Source organism: Oncorhynchus mykiss, chromosome 15 (assembly GCF_057628025.1).
Source record: "Oncorhynchus mykiss isolate SJ-2025 chromosome 15, ASM5762802v1, whole genome shotgun sequence".
NCBI classification, from domain to species: Eukaryota; Metazoa; Chordata; class Actinopteri; order Salmoniformes; family Salmonidae; genus Oncorhynchus; species Oncorhynchus mykiss.
Window position 1 is genome coordinate 72,139,584 of NC_143036.1, and position 22,736 is coordinate 72,162,319.

General features: G+C 42.9%; 2 protein-coding genes and 1 long non-coding RNA gene across 8 annotated transcripts; 1 reads left to right on the forward strand and 2 right to left on the reverse strand.

Annotated features, from left to right (window-relative positions):
• Positions 1–186: 186 nt before the first annotated feature.
• Positions 187–6,675, reverse strand: LOC110515225 (uncharacterized). Its single transcript, XM_036945179.2, has 9 exons — positions 6,384–6,675; positions 5,774–5,976; positions 5,419–5,511; positions 5,213–5,308; positions 4,922–5,032; positions 4,634–4,751; positions 3,861–4,524; positions 3,701–3,759; positions 187–1,865 (listed from the first exon to the last, which is right to left on the reverse strand). The coding sequence occupies exons 1-9, from the start codon at positions 6,580–6,582 to the stop codon at positions 349–351; spliced, it is 3,060 nt and encodes a 1,019-aa protein (XP_036801074.2). The 5' UTR covers positions 6,583–6,675; the 3' UTR covers positions 187–348.
• A 28-nt stretch (positions 6,676–6,703) lies between these two features.
• On the reverse strand, positions 6,704–20,778 carry LOC110490636 (uncharacterized). 6 transcript variants are annotated; one of them, XM_090201100.1, is made up of 15 exons: positions 20,577–20,778; positions 19,936–20,138; positions 19,559–19,657; positions 19,359–19,454; positions 18,922–19,032; positions 18,640–18,763; positions 17,338–17,340; positions 11,864–12,066; positions 11,495–11,590; positions 11,302–11,397; positions 10,944–11,054; positions 10,476–10,599; positions 9,338–10,295; positions 9,064–9,122; positions 6,704–8,856 (listed from the first exon to the last, which is right to left on the reverse strand). In XM_090201100.1, exons 1-15 carry the CDS (start codon positions 20,602–20,604, stop codon positions 7,259–7,261), a joined length of 3,909 nt encoding a protein of 1,302 aa, XP_090057226.1. In that variant the 5' UTR covers positions 20,605–20,778; the 3' UTR covers positions 6,704–7,258. The 6 variants fall into 6 exon arrangements, with proteins under 6 accessions (XP_090057226.1, XP_036812858.2, XP_036812859.2 ...); XM_036956963.2 differs by lacking the exons at positions 17,338–17,340; positions 18,640–18,763; positions 18,922–19,032; ... (2 more) ...; positions 19,936–20,138; positions 20,577–20,778 and adding an exon at positions 12,397–12,560; XM_036956964.2 differs by lacking the exons at positions 17,338–17,340; positions 18,640–18,763; positions 18,922–19,032; ... (2 more) ...; positions 19,936–20,138; positions 20,577–20,778 and adding an exon at positions 12,397–12,537 and having other exon boundaries at positions 11,864–12,003.
• LOC110490670 (uncharacterized) lies at positions 6,912–10,716 on the forward strand. Its single transcript, XR_002468737.3, has 3 exons — positions 6,912–7,042; positions 10,224–10,306; positions 10,468–10,716. It is a non-coding gene; the product is annotated as an uncharacterized LOC110490670 (long non-coding RNA).
• Positions 20,779–22,736: the final 1,958 nt, after the last annotated feature.

Here is a 22,736-nt window from a genome sequence, read left to right on the forward strand (position 1 = left end):
CTCATCTTTGACATTCTTCAAAAGTTTTTGACAAACATTTTAATTTACCAGCTCTTCTAATAGACCAGCTACTGATTGACTAATTGGATGATTATAGCACTGATTTAGTTTTACAATAAAATAAGTCAAGGACATGATTGAGTTGCAACTCCCTTTGATCAGACAAAATAATAATTGACAGCTATATTTCAATGGCCATGAGCCAGACTGACAAGATAACTTATTTTAGAGATCTAATGGTGTTGAAAGACCTTCCTTGACAGAGACATTGTAGAATATAATAGCTGTGAAGGTAAATTTACTTTAATTGTGTCTGCCATTTTTGCCAATTGTGCTGCTGCCCTTACTTCACGCTTGGTTGGAATTTTCTCCAAAGTCTGAGCTCTGGCCTGCCTCTGACCCCGAGTGGTTCTCCATGTGTTTCTTCAGTTTGGACGAGGTGGGAAAGTTTTTCATACACTGGTTACAGACAAATGTCTGCACCCCTGTATGAAAGCGTTTGTGTCGTGCCAAGTCTGACGAACTCCTAAACTTCAGCTGACAATCAGGGCAGGGGTAAGGGCGTTCCCCGGTGTGAATGCGGATGTGTAGTTGTACCTCTGCGGGGGTGAGAAATGTCTTCCCACAGTGGACGCAGGGGAATGGTCTTTCCCCTGTGTGTATGAGATGGTGCCTGGTCAGAGCGTATGGTTTGGTGAATCCTTTCCCACAGTAAGAGCAAGGGTAAGGGCGCACGCCGGTGTGGGAGATGATATGTTCCTGTTGGGATTTTTTGCTCTTAAACCTCTTGTCACACTGATTGCAAGCGTACGGTCTCTCATCAGTGTGGGAGCGGTGGTGCTTGGACAGCTCCCCCTGGGACAGAAAGCTCTTCCCACACTGAGAGCAGAGGAAGGGTCTCTCCCCGGTGTGCATTCTCTCATGTCTGCTCAGGATGGATATCAATGTGAACCTCTTGGGACAGTAGGAGCACTGGAAAGGCCTCTCGCCCGTGTGAACTATTTGGTGTTTCTTGAGCAGGAAGAGGAAGGAAAAGCATCTCCCACACTGGTTGCACTGGTGCGGTCGCTCGCCGCTGTGGGAGAACATGTGCCTCTTCACATCAGCTTTGCGCGTATAGCTCTTGTCGCAGTGCGGGCATTTGAACTGCCGCTTGACCAGGTGGGTCTGCCGGTGTTGGGAGCGAGCCAGCAGGGAGTGGAAGCTTTCTCCACACTGCTGGCAGATGTACTGGAGGCTGGTCCCGTGGCTCTTCCTGTGCTCCAGCAACTCAGAGGAGGAGGGGAAGCTCTTGCCACAGATAGAGCAGAGGTGGGGCAGGTCGCTCTCGCCCAGGTGGGAACTTCTGTGGTGGGCTGTCAGAGAGCGGAGGTTGGCAAAGGAGCTCCCGCACTGCTGGCAGGGGAAAGAGATGGATGTCCCACCATGTTTCTTCTCATGCTTGGTCAGGTCCCACGAATGCTGGAAGGTCCTGTCGCATTGAGAGCAGTGGAAAGGTCTCTCACCCGTGTGGGTGAGCTGGTGTCTCCTCACATCGGAGGAGCGAGTGAAGAGCCTACCGCACGTGGCGCATGTGTGGGACTTATGGTAGCCTTTTGCTTTCGTGGGAATCCCAGCATTACCGGTTTGATTCTCAGAGTTTTCGGTTATTAAAGTTTTTGAAGAAAGGAGAGGTTTGATTGATGTGAATATCTGGCCAGTGTTGTCAGGACATGGTGAAACCTCTGCTCTGTTTTTCCCAGACACATTGGGCTTGTTGTACTCCTCTGTGTGAATGCTTTGCATGTGGAGGTGAAGGCTCTTTTCCTCCAGACTGTGGTAGGCACACTTCGGGCAGGTAAAGGGGGTCACCTTGTCAGATCCACCTGGGAGACAGAAGTCAGACAAGGCATGTTTTATTTGCATGGCTTGGGAATTAAATAAAGGGCATGCTCATTGAAAAATATCTTGAGACCACACAATGAAAGACATACAATACATCTTCCAAACAGTCTTTTTTTTTTTTTTTTTTTACAAATTTTGATCCCTCAGTTGTTGCTACTGTAAATATGTACAGTTGAAGTCAGAAGTTTACATACCCCTTAGCCAAATACATTAAAACTCAGGTTTCACAATTCCTGACATTTAATCTGAGTAAAAATTCTTAGGTCAGTTAGGATCACCACTTTATTTTAAGAATGTGAAATGTCAGAAAAATAGTAGAGAATGACAGTCCCAGTGGGTCAGAAGTTTACATACACTCAATTAGTATTTGGTAGCATTGCCTTTAAAATGGTTTAAGTTGGATCAAACATTTTGGGTAGCCAGCCCTCCACAAGCTTCCCACAATAAATTGGGTGAATTTAGGACCATTCCTCCTGACAGTGCTGGTGTACTGAGTCAGGTTTGTAGGCCTCCTTGCTCACACATGCTTTTTCAGTTCTGCCCAAAGATTTTCTATAGGATTGAGGTCAGGGATTTGTGATGGCCACTCCAATACCTTGACTGTTGTCCTTAAGCCATTTTGCCACAACTTTGGAAGTATGCTTGGAGTCATTGTCCATTTAGAAGACCCATTTTCAACCAAGCTTTAACTTCTGATGTCTTGAGATGTTGCTTCAATATAACCACACAATTTTCCTACTTCATGATGCCATCTATTTTGTCAAGTGTAAAGTTCCTCCTGCAGCAAAGCACCCCCACAACATGATGCTGCCACCCCTGTGTTTCACGGTTGGGATGGGTGTTCTTCAGCTTGCAGCCGCTCCCTTTTTCCTCCAAACATAACGATGGTCATTATGGCCAAACGGTTTTATTTTTCCTGTCACCAGATCAGATAACATTTCTCCAAAAAGTACAATCTCTGTCCCGATGTGTAGTTTCAAACCGTAGTCTGGCTTTTTTATGGCGGTTTTGGAGTAGTGGCTTCTGCCTTGCTGAGCGGCCTTTCAGGTTATATCGTTATAGGACTTGTTTTACTGTGGATATAGATACTTTTGTACCCGTTTCCTCCAGCATCTTCACAAGGTCCTTTGCTGTTGTTCTGGGATTGATTTGCACTTTTCACACCAAAGTACATTCATCTCTAGGAGACAGAACGTGTCTCCTTCCTGAGCGGTATGACGGCTGCGTGGTCTCATGGTGTTTATACTTGCGTACTATTGTTTGTACAGACGAACGTGGTACCTTCAGGCATTTGGAAATTGCTCCCAAGGATGAACCAGACTTGTGGAGGTCTACAATTTTTGGGCTTGGCTGATTTTTTTGGATTTTCCCATGATGTCAAGCAGAGACACTGCGTTTGAAGGTAGGCCTTGAAATACATCCACAGGTACACCTCCAATTGACTCAAATTATGTCAATTAGCCTATCAGAAGCTTCAAAAGCCGTGACATCATTTTCTGGAATTTTCCAAGCTGTTTAAAGGCACAGTCAACTTAGTGTATGTAAACTTCTGACCCACTGGAATTGTGATACACTGAATTATAAGTGAAATAATCTGTCTGTTGGCAAAATTACTTGTGTCATGCACATAGTAGATGTCCTAACCAGCTTGCCAAAACTATAGTTTGCTAACAGGAAATTTGTGGAGTGGTTGAAAAATGAGTTTTAATGACTCCGACCTAAGTCTGTATAAACTTCTGACTTCACTGTATATAACCATTTCGCTGATGACTGTCAGAATAGTCACTATCAGAATAGTTGGAGAGATCATTATTACCGGATTCTCTTCCCCTGGGTGAGTTGACATAAACCATGCTTGAGGCCTCACCGTTGTTCCTGTGATTAAAAACGAAAACAAAAATATCACTAATTTGATGACAAAATGGCAGATTCCTTTTTAAATGACAGTACTCCTATTCTCTAATCATCACTCATACTTGTTCTCAGTGTTCTTTTTCCTCCTCCAAGTTCTTGGCGTCTTCGACTGCAGCCGTGTAGACCGCCTCACATTTGACGTCGCAGGTTGTTGGGTTTGAAAGTTGACCACTTGGGACGTGTCCTTCCCTTCCTGGTTCCCACATACAATCACAGTCTCCGATTGGCCGTCCTGATCTGCCACCACCTCATCTTGGACATATTTTTTCACTGCTACAGTCTCTGTCCCAGTTCCAATGTCTTCACTGATATTAACGGCTTCATCTGCTTGCTCCACCGGAACACTCACTGTGTCCATCTCTTCCTCGGCTGCACTCATCTCCTCCCCCACGTAGCCATATTCTTCAACGACTGTCATCTCCAGATTCATATCCTCAGCTTTAAGCTCAACCACCTCCTCCCGCAGTGGAGAGGCGTTTGACGGTACGTATTCCTCGTTCATCGTCTCTACAATCTCTTCTTCCACCTCTGTTCCAACCTCCACTTCAGTGTAAACTGTTACTACTACCGCATCAGTGTCCTCTAAAGACATGGGGCCCAGCACGTCTGCCGAGTTATGTGACGACTCTGACCGGATGACAAAAGTGGTCGGCTCAGTGGTGACCACCATTTTAGGGGTGGACAGAGAGGAGAGGATGCTGTCGCCCATGGAGGAGGAGAGAGCAGCTGAACGAGAGAAGACAAGAACTGTGTCGTAAAAAGACCTGCGAGTTTTAAACAGTACTGTGCTAAAAAACGTTGCATCATGATTTGGTAATCATTACAGGAGACTTACAAGGTTCTTTTAAATGTCCAAAACTGTTATGGTGCTGGAGAATGAGGTTCAGATTCTCTGGGGTAGACTGCATACACTCCTCCAGGACTGAAGGGGCAGAGCTGAGCCATGTCGCGGTCTGAAAGGGAATGTCTTTTAGAAATGCATTTTATATTCAATCACCGTAGCCTAAAGAATTGTGTTTGTCTTCCCAAAATGTACTATTCCTAACCTGTGCTAGATTTATGCATCATCCAATACCAGAAAGGCTCAATTGCCAGAAGCTATACATGCCACAATGCTCAATACCTGCTTGAGGTCTGGTACTGGAAACAGTTGTTCCAGTCTGGAGAGGAACTCCCATGTTAACGTCTGTACCGCTGTGTCATAATGTCGGCCATATTGTTCCGGGAACACCTCCTGTTGGGGGAACATTATTTAAATGAGGCAAGGCGATGGATTGTAACTTCAAGTACTTTTTTTCTTGAAGGCCTGGACGAGTAACTTTTCCCGGGCGTGACACTCCCATTGTTTTCAGTAAAACCTTGGCGTAAGCAGCGCGGTCCTGCAAGAGGCTCACAGCGCCGAGTGTAAAATTACCTGAAAGAAGCACTCCCTCTCGATTGGGTCCTTCAGCAGTGATTGGACAAGCACCACAAAATTTGATTCAGATGCTTCCACCTCTGCGTCTCTGTACTGCAAGACAGTAAACAGATACAATCATCTCATCACATAGTGGCTGTGTGCACTCAAATCCACTTGGAAAACAACCAAGTTCTGTTCTAAAAGGACTATAGCCCACTTACTCCTGTGCATCCTGGAGTAGCAGTGGGCATGCTGTCCAGGTAAGGTTGGATGGTTTGAGGGTCGGCAGGGCCTCGGCACAGCTCCAGAACCAACTGAATCACACAGTAGAAACAAGTATTAACTGTGGTACAAACCTGTAGCTGGAGAAACCATGTCATCGTCATCTCTCAATCAACTCAGGTGGGGAGTACCCATTCATAGGATGGCAGACAGTTACATAATGTATAGAACAGACCCAATTCTCTACTCATCATCATAGGAAATTCTCTCTCTTCTGTTCAATATATTTCATTTGCGCTTTTCAGGGCTCTCCAGCCAACTGAATAACCCTATGCCCCCTGACTCATCTCTCACCCGTGCTCTCAGACCTAGAATGAGCTGAGCTCTATGTCTGTGGCTCAGCAGCTCTGGAATGGCCTCTGTCACCAGAGTCACAAACTCCTCCAACTTCTCATAGTGCCTCACATCTCTTTGCTGAGCCACCTGCCACATGGCAGCAGACAGGAGCCGCAAGGGTGGAACCAGGAGGTGCAGAGAAGAAAGACTGAGAACTGGATCTGAAATGTAGGTGTACAAATTGACAAACTTTCAATCAGAAGTCAGAACACTGTTCAAAATATATACAGTAGTAATATATCATGTCTGTCAGCTAATGATGCGGACAATTTCTCATCTCGTCGTTACAGGATGGGGCTCCATAGAATAGAAGCATCAGAGATTAGCCTTTGTCAGGATTAATTTGCATTAAGCAATAACTTTACTATTCAAATTGTCTTTACTTTAAATTGATAGCTAGTTAGATAGGATTACAAGCACACTTGACTTAACAATGCAGTCATAACCGATTTTAGCCGGGGATCAACTGATAGCAGACTATGCCACTTTTTACATGAGGCTTTTGATATTAGTTCTGCAGATATTAGCTAGCATGGTAACGTTATCTAGAAGTTATTTTATTACACACCATTGACGTCTTTAGATAGTCCACATGCATCCATGGCTATAAATATACGTATGTAAAAGCGCAGAATAATTTGAAAACAAAATGATTTGACTGCTCCCCAACGAGCGAAGTAACATCGATCTACTTCCCCAAAACTTCCGGTACCCAAGACTGGACTCAATTTTCGTTCCGCCTGTACCTTTTCCAAAATATTAGTCATAGAAAAGAATAAGCTCTCCAAACTGCCGGCCTACATTACTACTAACATGGCTCTGTTAGATTTTAGTTGATTTCCTTTTGAAAAATATTGTAGCCTACCGCAAGACAAAAAAAAAGCAACGTTACTTGTATTACCTTTATTGCCTAATGAATACTCCGTTAAAGATATAGAAGTTTTGCCTCTGGGGGTGCTGATGAGCCAACATGTGTCCCTTAGAAAAGGAATTACTGTATCGTCTATTGACCCGAGATAGCAGATTGATTCATATTATGTATATCAGCCATAAAGACAACACTCGAGCCTACATTTGAGAATAAATATTTTCCCTCATTGTTGAACATAAGAGTATAGGCCTGGCACTCGCCTCTCATCAACCAGCCTGTGTACCGGTAGCAACTGTCCTCTTCATTCTGCAAAGGAAGGTGTGCAATACTTCTCTCTTTTTTAATGTCAACACAAGGTGAGTAATCTAAATAAAAGAATATACCCTTTGATGTATGATTCCTGGCAGCAAAAAGCACATCTCAAATATACAATCAAGTTCCAAGCTGTGACAGAATTAACAATTCACAGTATGAGGCTCAACTCTTGTTGTTACAGGCCTCTAATACAAATGGCCTGTCTTACTTTACATTCCAAAAAACAACATATGAATAGCAATGACACACCAATATCCTCAACAAACAGCCTCAACTGCTGCATGAGTTCGCTCGTGTGTACGCAGAAGATGCAATCTGTTGTAAGCCTTCCCACATTCAGTACACACGTATGGCTTCTCTCCCGTGTGGCTGAGCATGTGTCTCTTCAGTGGAGTGGTGCTGTTATAGCGATTTCCACACACGCTGCAGGAGTAGGGCTTCTCTCCTGTGTGTATGCGCTTATGTACTGTAAGATAGCAGGACTGGGTAAAACTCTTCCCACACTGCTCACATTTGAATGGTCGTTCTCCAGTGTGGTAACGCTGATGTTTCACCACTTCGGAGTAAGTTAAGAAACTTTTACCGCACTGAGAGCACATATGTGGCCTCTCCCCTGTATGCATGCGATTATGCCTGGTCAGATCAGTCGACTTGGAAAATCTCTTCCCACACTGTGAGCAGGGGAAAGGACGCTCCCCTGTATGAGTCTGTAAGTGTTTCTTTAAAAACCGATTGGCCTTGAAAGTCTTTCCACACTCGAGACAAGGGAAGGGTCTCTCCTCTGAGTGACACTGAAGGTGTTTTGACAATTCACCAGAGGACAGAAATCTTTTTCCACAGTCAGGGCAAAGAAATGGTCTCTCTCCTGTGTGAATTCTCTCATGTCTAGTCAAGATCTGTAGTTGTGTGAATCTCTTTGGACAATGAGAGCACTGGTAAGGCCGCTCACCTGTATGAGTTCTCTGGTGTTTGATCAAGTTCGATAGCCTTGAGAAATTTTTAGGACAATGGGAACACAGAAATGAACCCTCTTCCTTATGAGCATTCAAATAGTGTTGCCTAAGACAAACTAGCTGCGTGAAGTTAATTTTGCATATTGAACACTGGAATGGTCGCGCGCCATTGTGCATTTGCATGTGTTTTGTGAGGGCATCAGAGTTTTGACATTTCTTCAAACACTGGTTGCACTGCAGCGGGTCACCACCGGAGTGAATCAGCTGGTGTCGCTTCATTTGGGATATCTGACTGAAAGACATGTCACATTCTGGACATTTGTGTTCACCCTCTTCGCTGGGACACTGCTCACTCTCAAGGCCTGCTGGGAGGTTTAACTTGATCGCAAAGTCATCAGAGACTGGCGACTCTGCTAAATGAGCCACACTGCAGTGTGTCTTTAGATCTTCCTCCCGATCGAAGCCCTCTCCACACGCGCAGCACTGGAACGGCCTTGACCCTAGGCCCTTTCGCTGGTGTCTTTTCAAGTCGAAGGAGTACTGGAAAGTCTTCCCACATTGGATGCACCTGTAAGGCCGCTCCCCAGTGTGGGATCTCTGGTGTCTCCTCATATCTGTCGCTCGAGAGAAGGTCTTTCCACACACAGAGCATGTTTTGGAGTGTGATGTATGCCTGCCAGACTTCCCCAGTGTGTGGGGAATGTCTGAGAGACATGGGTTCAGAGGGGGGCTGCTGGAAGACCCTGGAGGGGTTTCTGTTTCATTTTCTCCAGCAGCAAGCATCCTTCTGTACTCCTCTGGGTGAAGCGCTTTAAGGTGTTGCCGGAGGTTCACCTCGTCGGCATGGTTAAAAGAGCACTGAGAGCAGGCGAAGACCAGAGAGGGAGCCTTCACCGTCCCACCTGCAGGGGAACAGAGAAAGGAGCATACTGTATATTTAGAAAGTTATCAAAAATTATAATCCAACTTATTCTAAACCAGGCATCTGGATCATATTCAACATTGCCAAATCTGTCCAATTAAAATGATGAAACATTCAGAGAATTCTAACTATATCCAAGTGTACCTATAGTACCATAGAAACCTTGTGTTGATATAACATTGCAAACCTTTATTTCCATTCATTGTGGAGCTGTCAGAAGTGGCGCTGAGGTCTTCAGAGTCTTCCCTAAAGATAGCGATAAAGCACAATTGATGTCCAATGACACTGCCCTTGATTGATTTTATTTGACAGTTTAACAAAGCCATAGAAAGTACAAACATTTTTAAAACGTGACAGGGATAACACAATGAAGTCATTGACACATTTCCATTGTGATCATTTTAAAGTAAATGGTGAAATTGCTTTAAAACCTTAAGTCCCCTCCCACCTCTCATTCTTACCTTGGGTCTGGAGACCGGTATAAAGGGACGCCCCAGGTCCCATTAGCCTCCTCCAATGCCTTGAGCTGCCCTCCATTGGGACCTCTTGATCCCACGGTCTTCATCTGGAGTCTTGTGTTTCTTCTCAGTGGTTGAGAGGGGGAGGACATTTGGAGAGGCAGGACACTGACGTCCAGTCTCTGGAACCCTAATGTGGGTTTTTGGTGCAGACAGGATGGGACCAGTTCTGGCTGGTTCATTACTTCTTGTGGCGTACATTGGGAACTTCCTTGATCCGTGACAGTTTGGGGGACATAACCAGCTTCATTTCTCTCCTGCTCGTCCTTCTCAAGCCCCTCCTCTGTGAAATCATTTTCTTCATGTGGGTTCTCATTGTGGTTGGACGGTCTGTCAATTGTATTCTCTGCACATATAGGCCCAACTAACTCCGGATGTTCAACATGCTCCACCTCCTCATAAATAATTTCCACCTCTCTATTCATTGACTCCAGATCCACACACACATCCCCCACCTCTGCGCAGAAAACGGCTTCCTCTATGTTCATGGCACTGGTTTTCTCTGAAACAAGCTCAGCGTCTCCGTTAGGATGCCCCACTTCCTCACAAATAACCTCCACTTCTCCCTCTTGACGTTCTTCCTCGCTTGCATTGGCTACCATCTCCCGCTCTTCCCCATTCAAGTCAGCCTGACTGTCTCTTTGGTTCTGTGACTCAGTCTTCTCTATACTAAACTCCCTTTCCTCTCTGGTGTATGTACAGGTCCCCAGCTCCACTTCTGCATACTCAGTCACTACTACAGACTCTGTTTCCATCTCTTCACCATATAAGGCTGGGTCCATACAACCATCCATCAACTCTGATTGGATCTCTGTTTCTGTCTTTCTAGTGGCCACCACCACTACCGGAGTGAGAGACAGAGAGGAGAAGATGCAGTCGCCAGCAGAGGAGGAAGAAGTTGCTGATTGAGAGGTAAAAGGAGACAATTACAGTGAGATGTTATTTATTTTAATAAACTGCTGGGATATGAATAAAAGGGGAATGTTACAATCCTAAAAGCATTTCCTTGAATCATTCAAATGTAACAATTTGCATACCTCCTTTACTAATTCTGGATTTTTGTTTTTTTTAAGTGGTTTACCATTGGTGTCCAAATATCCTAGTTCTCTATGATGTTGCAGTAGAGTCTTCAACTGCAGAGGCTGAGATAGAGAGTTGACACACTCTTCCAAGACAGAGGGTCCAGCATTGAGCCAAGACACTGTCTACGAGATGGGGAGCACACATTAATATAATTTGCAATCAATCAAAATCGGTCCAGTTGTTCTTAAATAAAATATTCTAAATGCCCATTATCTTAAATAAAATGCTCCAAGATGTCTCATGTCTAATACATAAACTGAGTAACCAATGCAATGTTTTGTGAAGAGTGCTGCAGTGCTCCACATGAGATGTGTCAGCATGTTAATTCATCGTGGGCATTATGACATGAAAGAAAGATGCAGACATTCTTTATGCAAACATTCAAACAAGACAACTTTATTCACAAGCTCATGCTTGATAACGGAGGTCTGAGGAGTGGTCTAATGACGAGGTTCTGCCTGAGTACCTGTTTGAGGTCTGGTACTGGAAGGAGCTGCTCCAGCCTGGAGAGAAACTCCCACATTAATCCTTGCAGGGCAGAGTCATACTTGGGTCCATAGTCTACAGGAAACACTTCCTAATGGGAGAGATGAAAAAGACAGGGGGGGGTCAATTATTTGGCTGGCTACTTTTCACATAGAATTTTTCTTTCAAATATTAAATGTAGCCTAAGAACATGAAGCAGTAGGTTTATTATCACAAAAAAAAACATAAAACATTGAAAATGTAGCCTAGATACTACTGGTTTCATCTGTTTTGTTATACCAATGTTGACGGACCATACTAATGTTCAAACTTTGTTGTTTAAAAAAACATATACTGACCTGGAAGAAATGTTCCCTCTCAACTGGGTCTTGGATAAGAGTTTGTACCAGTGCAAGGAAATTTGATTTAGAGGCTTCCGCTTCTGCACAACAAAACTGGGGAAATAACCTCTTGAATAAATGTACTGTAATTCTGACAAGATCGAGTGAGAGAACATCATTACAGAGGATTGAGGAATATCTTAAGACTCACGTCTGGATCCCCCGGATGTGATCTTGCAGCGTGGATCCTGTCCAGATGGCTCTGAAGTCCTGCTGTCTGCTCCGTGCGGCACAACTCCAAAACCAACTTGGGGGAAAAAAACACATTAATCCTACAAGAACACTGAACAACTTGGGCTAACCTTTCTCTTCAAATATTCCATTACCTGTTGTTTGAATAAATGAATAAAATAGAATTCCTTGCAACTCATTACTAAATGAACCATGTTCTTTTCAAGTCACAGGACAAATCTGGATATATAGATTTTGTGGTTTTCATTCCTGGTCCTTTTGGACAGTGAAAAATGTGTGCGTGTGGGCGCTACGACAGAGTCAAATAATCATCACCTCGCTCTCTCACCTTTGCTCGTAAGCCCAACATGAGCTGGGTTCTCTGTCTGAAACTGAGCAGCTCTGGAACCGTCTCTGTAGCAAATGTCACAAACTCTTCCAGCTTCCCGTAGCCCATTATATCCCCACGTTGGGCCACTTGCCACATTGCTGCAGAAAACAGCCGCAGCGGTGGGATGAACAGGCGCAGGGCAGGTAGAGGAAAAGATAACCCTATGAATGAACATATCGCAGGCAGTAAGCAGCTGCACTGACTGGGCTAAACAAGAGCACACATTGCTAGGCTATGACTAGAAGAGGAAAACATTGATACTACTTGCTATAGCTAACTACGCATTGCATTTTAAATAGATTATGTCTGAATGCAGATCGCATAAAAGCGATCACAAATGAAAATATGCATCGATTTCATACAGTTACACCATAAGTAGCTAGCTACAGGGCTACAATTGGAAAGTTGGCTTGCTAGCTGGAACCCCTGCCTGCTCTGCTTCTGTCTGGTGGAAGCTTCCAATCAGTTCCCTGCGACAACTATAAACTTACCCGTATTCACCACCGGCTCCGTTAAATTCCTATAATCCATTATTATCAGTCACAGGGACGTCCTAAACTAAACCCAAGCAATCATTGATTCATTTGGCTGAAATATCTGTTTACCTGGAAGTTATTATTGTTTTTCTCATTTTGCAGGAAGTCGCTTAAAAAAACATTAGTTCCGGTTTATATTCGCCTTCAGAATAAAAGTTACGATCATGGGAAACGATATATCACAGATTGTTCAATGAGACAGGTAGTGGATGTATAAATATGAAGCATTCGCTTGGCCTTTCCACTAGGAAGCCCACTGACGGGCAATGGGAGAAGATGGAACCAGATTAATTTTGGCCTACATTCCGAACATTTTCTCATTAATGAAACATTTGATCTCAATACAGTTTTCTGTTCCCAAAACTAAAATATGTTATGAATAGAGTAGTCTAAGTTTTGTCAACGTTTTTTTAAGCGCGTTATTTAGGAGTGAAAAGTCGAATTGAGTTATTGCACACGTGCATTTCAGAGTAGGCGTTCCCTAACGGATATATGCAGATGTTTGCTAGAACGGGCCAATAGGATCTCGCTCTCGTGCTTGGCTCTGCCCACCTCCTTGCTTGTTCTTCCTACGAAAACTCATCTGTTCCCATTGGAAACTACAGGCGGTGGTCTATCTTGGTTTAGTTATACAAATCTCTGGCTATATCGTCTCTAGTAATCAGTGAATCATCTCACAGATGCTAATATAATGCAATAAACTACTCTGATGTTGCCAAAAAAGTGAATTTAATTAAAATGACAAAATCATCTACAGCACGTTTCATACAATATTAAAATACAGGTTAATAAAAGAAATGTAACCATAAAAATAAAGAGTGCATTCTTAATGAAAAGTTCAGCTATCACAGAAAAAACAATACTTGAAGTATTGGACTGGATATACCCACTATGATAAGTAGCTTAAAGGAAAATTACACCCAAAAACGATCTTTAAAAAAAATGTAATTAGTCCATTGATGATGTTTCGCTTGTCAGGAATCAAGATTTTAAGACATGTAACTTTTAAAGCGCATTCGGAAAGTATTCAGAGCCCTTGACTTTTTCCACATTTTATGTTACAACCTACACAATACCGAAGGTTACATATGTAACCACGGTTATGTGAGCTATTTGGATCACTCCAATATATTGGTATCACTCCGCGGCGGAGGGATACATCCGAGGTGAGGATTAACAGATTTACTCCCGTGTACACCTGTGTCACGTGTATATATATATATATATATACCCATGGCCGCGACATGCGTTCTCTACATCATTTTTTGAGGCGACTCTAGCACCGTAGAGGATTGGAGTGATCCAAATAGCTCACATAACTGTGGTTACATACATAACTTCTGTTATATTTTACTATATTGGATGACTGCAATATATTGGTATACCTGACCAGCCTGCGGCGAAATCCCAGTGCGGGACCGAGACGCAGGGGCCGTCAATGTGGAAGGGGAGGCCAGGAACGCTGAACCAACCGCAGAGGGAGGTGCCTCATTTACCTGATAGTACCTAGCAAAAAGTGCACGAGGACAAAGCAGACAAAGAGCTGGTCTGTTGTTCTAACTGACCATGTCCGCTCCACATAGGCAGCCAGTGCCCCCTCAGGGCACAACATGCCGGAGGGAGGCCCAGAATCCCCCGCCACTGCCGGGGGGTCGTAAGCAGACAGGATAAAAGTTATGTTCACATGCCTGTCTGATAGAACCTTCGGGAGGAATAAAGGGTTGGGGCGGAGAGATGTACTCCTCCCCCCTGGGTCCATCCAGTAGCACTCAGAACTTACTGAAAGAGCATGGAGCTCACCCACCCTCTTCATGGTAGTAATCGCTACCAAGAAGCCACCTTCATAGAGAGGTGTTTCAGGTAGGCAGACTCCAACGGTTTGAAAGGCAGAATTGGATGAGTGCCAAGACCACATCCAGATCGCAGCTCGCCATTGAGCGGGTCCGTGCTGGACGCAGGCGATCTAAAGGACTCTCAAACCATGAGAAACAAGATTTTCTGGTCTGATGAAACCAAGATTGAACTCTTTGGCCTGAATCCCAAGCGTCACGCCTGGAAAAAACCTAGCACCATTCCTACAGTGAAGCATGGTGGCAGCATCATGCTGTTGGGATGTTTTTCAGCAGCAGGGACTGGGAGACTAGTCAGGATCAAGGAAAATATGTTTAGAGCAATGTACAGAGAGATCCTTGATGAAAACCTGCTCAGGACCGCAGACTGGGAAAGGTTCACCTTCCAACAGGACAACGACCCTAAGCACACAGCCAAGACAATGCAGGAGTGGGTTCGGGATAAGTTTCTGAAAGTCCTTGAGTGGTCCAGCCAGAACCCAGACTTGAACCAGATACATCATTTTTGGAGTATCCTGAAAATAGCTGTGGAGCGACTCTCCACATCCAACCTGACAGAGCTTGAGAGGATCTGCAGAGAAGAACGGGAGAAACTCCCCAAATACAGGTGTGTCAAGCTTGTAGCGTCATACCCAAGAAGACTCGAGGCTGTAATCACTGCTAAAGGTGCTTCAAACAAAGTACTGAGTACAGGGTCTGAATAATTATGTAAATATGATATCATTTTTTTTTATTTTTTATATATATATTTGCAAACATTTCTAAAAAACTGTTTTTTGCTTTGTCATTATGGGGTATTGTGTTTAGATTAGAGGGGGAAAAACATTTTTTTTTAAATAAAGCTGTAATGTAACAAAATGTCAAGGGGTCTAAATACTTTTCAAATGCACTGTACGTCAACAATGGACTAATGAAACAAATACCAAAATATATGTTTTTGGGTGGATTTGTCCATCAAGTAAATTCAGTTGCCCATTGGTCATTTAGATTCTCTTTACAAATGACTTACAATCAATACTTGTAGCCGACTCTACACAACATTTTAGATGATCTATTCAAAATATCCACTTAACTAATCTGACGGACCTAGTTATTAAATCTATCCAAAAGAAAAATACAAAAAAACATTCAACAACTGATATGCAAATGTACAACAGTAACTCAATTTTCATTGAGGGAGTGAGTGAGTTGGTGAGCCTTGAGGCATCGAATTTGGGTGAAAGATTCCCCACATTCCCCACATACATGCTTCTCTGTATGGGTTTTCTGGTGCCTTTTCATATGATGAGAAAATCTGAAACGTTTGTCACAAACGCTGCATGAAAATGGCTTCTCTCCTGTGTGAAGTCGTTGGTGTGATTTCAGGTAACCTGACTGGATGAAGGACTTTCCACAGTCTTGACATTTGTATGGTCTCTCACCAGTATGGTATCTTTCATGCAACCTCCTTTCATTTGCTGTGATGAAGGTTTTTTCGCAATAGGAGCATGGAAATGGTCTTTCTCCTGTGTGAGTGAGTTTGTGTCTTTTTAATGACACTGCTTTGTAAAACTGCTTTCCACAGACTGTACAGGTAAATCTCACCCCCTCGTGAACTTGCTCAATGTGTGTATTCAGCTGAATCTTTGTCCGATAAGTCATGTCACACTGCGAACAAGAAAAGGGTCTCTCCTCTGAGTGAGTCCCCATATGCACCGACAGTTCAGAAGCGGCCCTGTAGCTCTTTCCACACTGCCAGCACAGGAACGGCTTTTCTCCTGTGTGCTTCCTACTGTGTATTGTTAGAGAATTGGCTGTTCTGAATTTTTCTGGACAAACAGAACACTGGTACAGGTACTCTCCCGAGTGAACCCTCTCATGGATGACAAGGTACGATAACTGAGTGAAGGTTTTCTCACATTGAGAGCAGGGGTATGGTCCTGTGAATTTATGTTGATGCAGATAGTGTTCTCTCAGACGCCCCAACAGGGTAAAGGTCTTCTCACACATGGTACACTGGATTTCCTTGTGCATCAGCTTGTGTCTGTCAAAGGCAATGGAGTTTGGGTATATCCTTCCACAATCAGAGCAATAGAATGGATTGTGAATTCGTTTGTGTGTTCTTAGGGAGGATGAGCCTTTGAATTCCTTGTCGCATTCATCACATTTGAATACCACCTTTCTTTCTTCCTCCTTGCAGTCTGCCCTTGTGTCATCAGTGGCTAGCAGTTCACCAGCCTCCTCTGGAGTAGCATCCTCTTGTTGCTGGTCCACCAACTTAGATGCTTCTTCTTGGTTCACCTTCAGACAGATATCCCTCTGGTGTTTCTTTAAACCATGCATGTACTTGAAACGCTGTTCACAATTGACACATTGATAAGGACGCTCATCTGAATGGGATCTCATATGAATAGCCATTCCTGAAGCACGGTTAAAAATCTTCCCACACACAGTGCATGGTTTGGGTTCTTTGAGAGTCGGCACTGAAGTAGCAGCTGTGATGAGGGTCCCAGTGTCGTTTTCCTTGGTAGTGAGAGGACTGCTGCAACCTTCGGTTTTAACTTCCGCTTGTTGCTGGTCCACACTCTGACCCAAGTCTTCTAGGATGCCCTCGTGGCCAAGGATTTCCTGATGTTTCTTCAAGGTATCTTTGTACTTAAAACTTCTCTCACAAATAGCACAATGAAAGGGACGCTCCTTTGAGTGAGATTTCAAGTGCCTTTCCATGTCTGAAGTACGAGTCAAAATCCTACCACAGACACAACAGGTTTTTGAGTCGGACAGCCCTTTGTGAGATGGTTGCGGGTTTTCATCAGTGCCAAGAGACCCAGTGCTACCCATTGATTGGGATTCATCTTTCTCTGGCTGCGGTTTCCCCTTCTGTTGTGACAAGTTTTGACCAACCTGACCTAAATCTTCCTGGTTCACTTTCTTACACAAATCTCTCTGGTGCCTCTTCAAATCATATGAATACTTGAATCTCTTATCACAATTTACACACCAAAATGGATGCTCTTTTGAGTGGGATCTCATGTGCCTGGCCATGTCTGAAGTACGAGTGAAAAACCTCCTACACAAAGAGCATGTTTTGGTGTCCAGAGGTCTTTTCTGTGTTAGCCCTGATGGAGAGAGCGTCTTAAGGGGTGATGTGTTCGGAGATTTGCTAGTTGAGGGTTGTGGGATCTCTTCTTTATTTTCCCAATCAACCAAAGTTGAGAGGTTCTTTTCACAAACTCCTTGCTGGTGTCTCTTCAGATCATAAAGATCCTTGAAGCCTATTGCACATTTGAGGCACTTAAACCTATGATCATGATCTTGAGTGTGGCTTCTCTGGTGCCTTCTAAAGGACGTGGCACGAGCAAAAGTCCTCCCACAGTCGGGGCATGTCTTCCTGAACGGGCCTCTTTTGCATGACTTCCTCAGGGAGGTGTGCACCTTGGAGGAGGATGGCTGTTGGATTGCACGCTCGGAAGAATCCGTTTTACATGGTTTTTGTACTTTTGACCGTATTTTCTTGATCTGCAGCCTCTTGCTTTGTTTTGAGGTTTGAACATGAATTCCGGTGACAGCTTGATTGTCCGTTTCCACACTTACAGGCTTCCTATTCATAGCAAGCTCCTTCTCAGTAAATGCGTCTCTTTGATCTTCATCTGGTGCAAGTAGTCCTCCATTTTTCTCTATTGTACCCTCCACCAACCCTTTTCCTTCCACTCTAGCCAAACATTCTGATTGTGAATCTACTTCTGTGGCAGTCACCACACGTACATGTGGAGGGAGAGACAGAGAGGAGAGGATGTAGTCACCAAAGGACGATGGAGTTTCTTTTTGTGCAAGGGGGAGACAAAAGACAGGTTGAACTGAATTAATATATTTTCTGCAACAGTGTTTGACCAACGTCATACATGTCAACTACATTTCCACAATCTTATATAATTGTTATTTATTTATTTAATTTCAGTTTCATATTCCATTTGGTGCCCAACCCATGACTTACAAGACACTATTCATCAAGCACTTGTGCAAAAAAACACAACAACAAAATGACATTTTACACAATTCATATTTGCATCATGTACAACTAGCTTATACTTCAAATATTTGCAATTTTGGCACAGCCAATCCAAGCAACAACAAAAAAAAGTGTTTTTTTGTCACATACACCAGATAGGTGTAGTGAAATGTGTTGTTTTACATGGTCAGCCATAGTAATACAGCACCCCTGGAGAAAATGAGGGTTGAGTGCCTTGCTCAAGTGCAAAGACAGATTTTCACCTTGTCGGCTCAGATATTTGAACCAGCAACCTCTCGGTTACTGGCCCAACGCTCTAGGCTACCTGCTATGGATCCTCTGAGTCTGTACGATACTCACCGATGGAATCCAAATGTCCACGTTTTCTGTGGTACTGGAGCAGGGTCCTCAAGTGTATGGGGTCAGGTACAAACTGTACACATTTCTCCAGGGCAGAGGGGACAGCACTTAACAAGGAGGCAGTCTTGAGAGAGAGGAGCATGGTTTCAAAGCATTAACAACTGCATACTCATGTCCAACACACAGTTTATTAAACATGAAAATATTATTGATTATTGATTGGTATTCTTTACTTCTATTTCCCCAAGCTGATTAGATTAAGGTGTTATTCATTCTTATTACCTGTTCAAGGTCTGGTATGGGAAGTAACTTCTCAAGTCTGGAAAGGAATTCTAACATCAGCATCTGTATTGCAGTGTCATACTTGGGCCCAAATTCCACAGGGAAGACGTCCTAGGAGAGAATAAATTAATGTAATAATTAATGTCAATAATTAGCCTAGTATTTGCCTTTTGTAACCTAGACCAGCAAACTTTTTGGCTCAAGGGCCACATCGGGGTTTCAAAATTCCGAGGGCCACACAGCTTTTGTTAGTCAAGATAAGGGCAGTTATCTGAAATTATATAGGTCCATTATTATTTCTACATACTTTCTATTTGGTTTCATGTGTTAAAATGTAGCCTGGAGTTATTTTTTTATCCAAAATAATCATGGGACTGGATAGGGAAGTCAAGCAGAAAGAGGTGGTCACTTCCCTACCATATAAGAGCAACACAAACCTGGTAGAAGTTCTCCCTTTCACTTGGGTCTTTCAGCAGAGATTCAACCAGCTCCACAAACTTTGATTCAGATAATTCCACCTCAGCATCACCTGACTGCAACAAAACATGCACAACAGTTAAATAATCACATTTAACAACTCAATGACACAACATTTAGAGTGACATAGGCCTCTGCTCCCTCCCAGAAAGATACTCACCTCTGCTTCTCCAGTGGATATGAGGCTTCGGATCCTGGCCAGGTGTTGCTGAATGTCTTGGTCTGCTGTCTGCTCAGTGCGACACAACTCCAGAACCATCTAAAATTACAGATGACCAGTCAGGAGTAGAGCAAAGGTCAACCACACGCTTCATAGGCATTGCTCTGTTCTCATTGGGACACATTTGGAGAAAATGATAGCTAGCCTAGCTAAGGGCCAACGGCAGTATTTGAGAAACCAGTGTCAGGGTCTTTATCTCAATCAATGTTTAACAGCTGGCTGTTTTAGGCTAGAGTCAACAATATTGTTGTCAGAGAGTAACCTCGCATGATCTTGTTGCATGTTTCTTTTTCCCCATTCTGAACCCAATCTCTTACCCTTGCTCGAAGCCCCAGAATGAGTTGGGCCCTCTGACTGCAACTCAAAAGCTCTGGCACAATCTCTGTCACCGTGGTGACAAACTCCTCCAGCATCCCATAATCTTGAACGTCTCCTCGCTGAACCACTTGCCACATGGCTGCAGAGACAAGCCGCAGTGGTGGAATGAAGAGACGCAGAGAGGGAAGAAGAAGAGGGGGACCTAAAAATAAGGATATGAGCCGCAATAATGATTGAAATAATACTGAACTGATATTGAAAGTTAGAGATGGTTAAAAAAACATTTCAAATATTTCCTCAAGGTTCCTGATTTAACTTGTAAGACAAAATGAAACCAATGGAATTGCCCCAAACGTGGAAACTGCATTCATATGAACTAATCAAGCGCACCAGATTAGTTCCAAATATTGAGGTCCCTATCTAGCAACTAATTTGGTTAAAGGGAAAAAAACATAACATGCTTGCCAAGGTAATTGTACATCTAAATAGGCTATCCCTTAAAAAAACAGTAGATGATTCAGAAGTACTAGTCCTCCCGCTTCTAGCGTACTTAAAAGATCGAGACATACGGAAATTTAGCGAGGATACGCCATGTTGAACATCAAGCACACCAAGTCTAGTGAAAACAAATCCGCAATACCATTTTCGCTGGGATTTTGACATTGCATCTCGTCCTCATACAAAAGTATTCACGCACGAAGCTTGAAAATTAGCTAAGTGTTTGTTATAAAGACGGTTTCCAAAGTTAAAAGGCTTACAACAGTTTTAAAACCTAACCGTCGGTAGCATTGAGTGTGACACTGAACGTAGTCCGTTCAATTTCCGGTTGCGTTTGCACCCCCCAGAATAAAAGTCCTCGTGAATTGAGTTAAAATTCGGAATAGATTTTTTAAAGAAAGTCATCTTTTTCAGGAAGTTCGGTTATTGACTTGGTGTGCCAACTAAAAATAATTATTACAATAGTTAGCAATCCCCTTGTATAATCATAAAACATATTTAGAAACTCACCTGCAAGTGTGTAAATCCCAGAGTCTGGCATGGCTCAATAATGTGTCCCTAAATGTGAGGGTCAACAATGTGCAACAATAAAACACAGCCTAAAAAGATGACTTTGAAACCATGTACAGTACACCATAAACTATGTGGATCACATGATGTGCATTGAAATCGAGATTGCCCTCTTTCTCCATCTCCTCATGTGTAACCTACTAGATGGATTTACCCCTGTCATGCTCCTTCCACAAACAGCAAACTGGAAAAAAGCCCACACCATAATCAATGACCATTCCCATATTCTCTACACTTCATTGGAACTGATGCCCCCTGGGATGTGCTTGCTGCCCTTAAAAGCAGTGTTATGTGGGCTTGTATGAGTGGTAAGGCTGAAGCAACCGTCTGCAGACGAAAATTTGAGGAGTGAAGTCAGGGGAGGTGAATCTGCTACAGTTTAAAGTCTGACATTGATGTGGTTTTCTATCAGCAAGGCTCCATGCAACATGGCAGTGTTGTCATTGTTTATAAAAGTAATTATTTGTGATGTCGAAATAAACATGTCTCCAACCCCCATATCACACACTGAAAATATGTGTGTACATTGTGCTATCAAGTTGTAGGCCCTCATTGTAAATACACATTTTTTCTTAACTGACTTGCCTAGTTAAATAAAGGATTACATTTTTTTTTTTTTAAGCATAAATTGAGGAGAGAGCCTCAAATATCACATTAATTTGTACATATCCACTGTATATGTTTGCCTTTGATGATGTTAAATGGCATTATGCTTATCTTTGTAATTCCGATAACTATTTTATTAACATTATTATTCTCTTGGCCAAATATTCCTCAAACCTGTTAAACTTAAAAAGTTGGAAAATATATTAGAACTCATTAACATGTCGGTTAAAGTCTCATAGCCTTGTCACATCTAAAGATGTCTTGGTGTTGAATTTTTGAACATTTTATTGTATACACAGGAATGTCCCAGTATTGATGTGTAATATTGCTATTATTGTTGCAATAAAAAATGTAAAATAATTATAATTATATCCACGCGGCTAAAATGCTACCTGATGGTCTTTGGTTCGCATTTGTCAAACAAAAACACTCTAATGATCGGTTGACAATTCCCTTACAAAAATGTTCCATGCTAGTACTATGGTACTTCATTCATATCATGGTACTACTATGGTACTTTCACTTACACCATGATATTGTCTGAATTATGGAAATGTACCATGGTTTTAGCCTTGAAGTATGATGTTACTACCATGGTACTGCTATTGTACCTAAATATTACCATGGTATTGCCTCATTTATACCATGGTATAGATGTGGCTCATGGAAATACCCTGGTGTTAAACCGCATTATACATTCTACCATGGTAATGCACAATTATGATGAATGGTACCAAAAAATGATATATGGTACTATCTTTATTAAGTGTGCGTTACCATGGTATAATGGCTATATAATGCATTAAATAAATAAACCCCCCAATGTGAAAAGAGGTTGGTTGGCCTTTAAATTGATGAATTGATATACCAGTATGGGCACGTTTCTTATAAAGTCAGAGACAGGCTACTTGTTGGTCCTAGTTTTCTGAAACATCAAAGAAAAAGGAGAATAGTTGCTGTGGAAAAAGGGGTAATACTTTATGTATTAATAGTACCGTATTTTGCTTATGTTTGGGTTCCCTGTGTTGCCAACCTGAAATGTGGGAGAAAGTGAGATATATGGTAGCCTGATCTTTGGCATTTTGTAATAATTTAGTATTTATTGTCAAGGGGCGTTGTGCTTGTT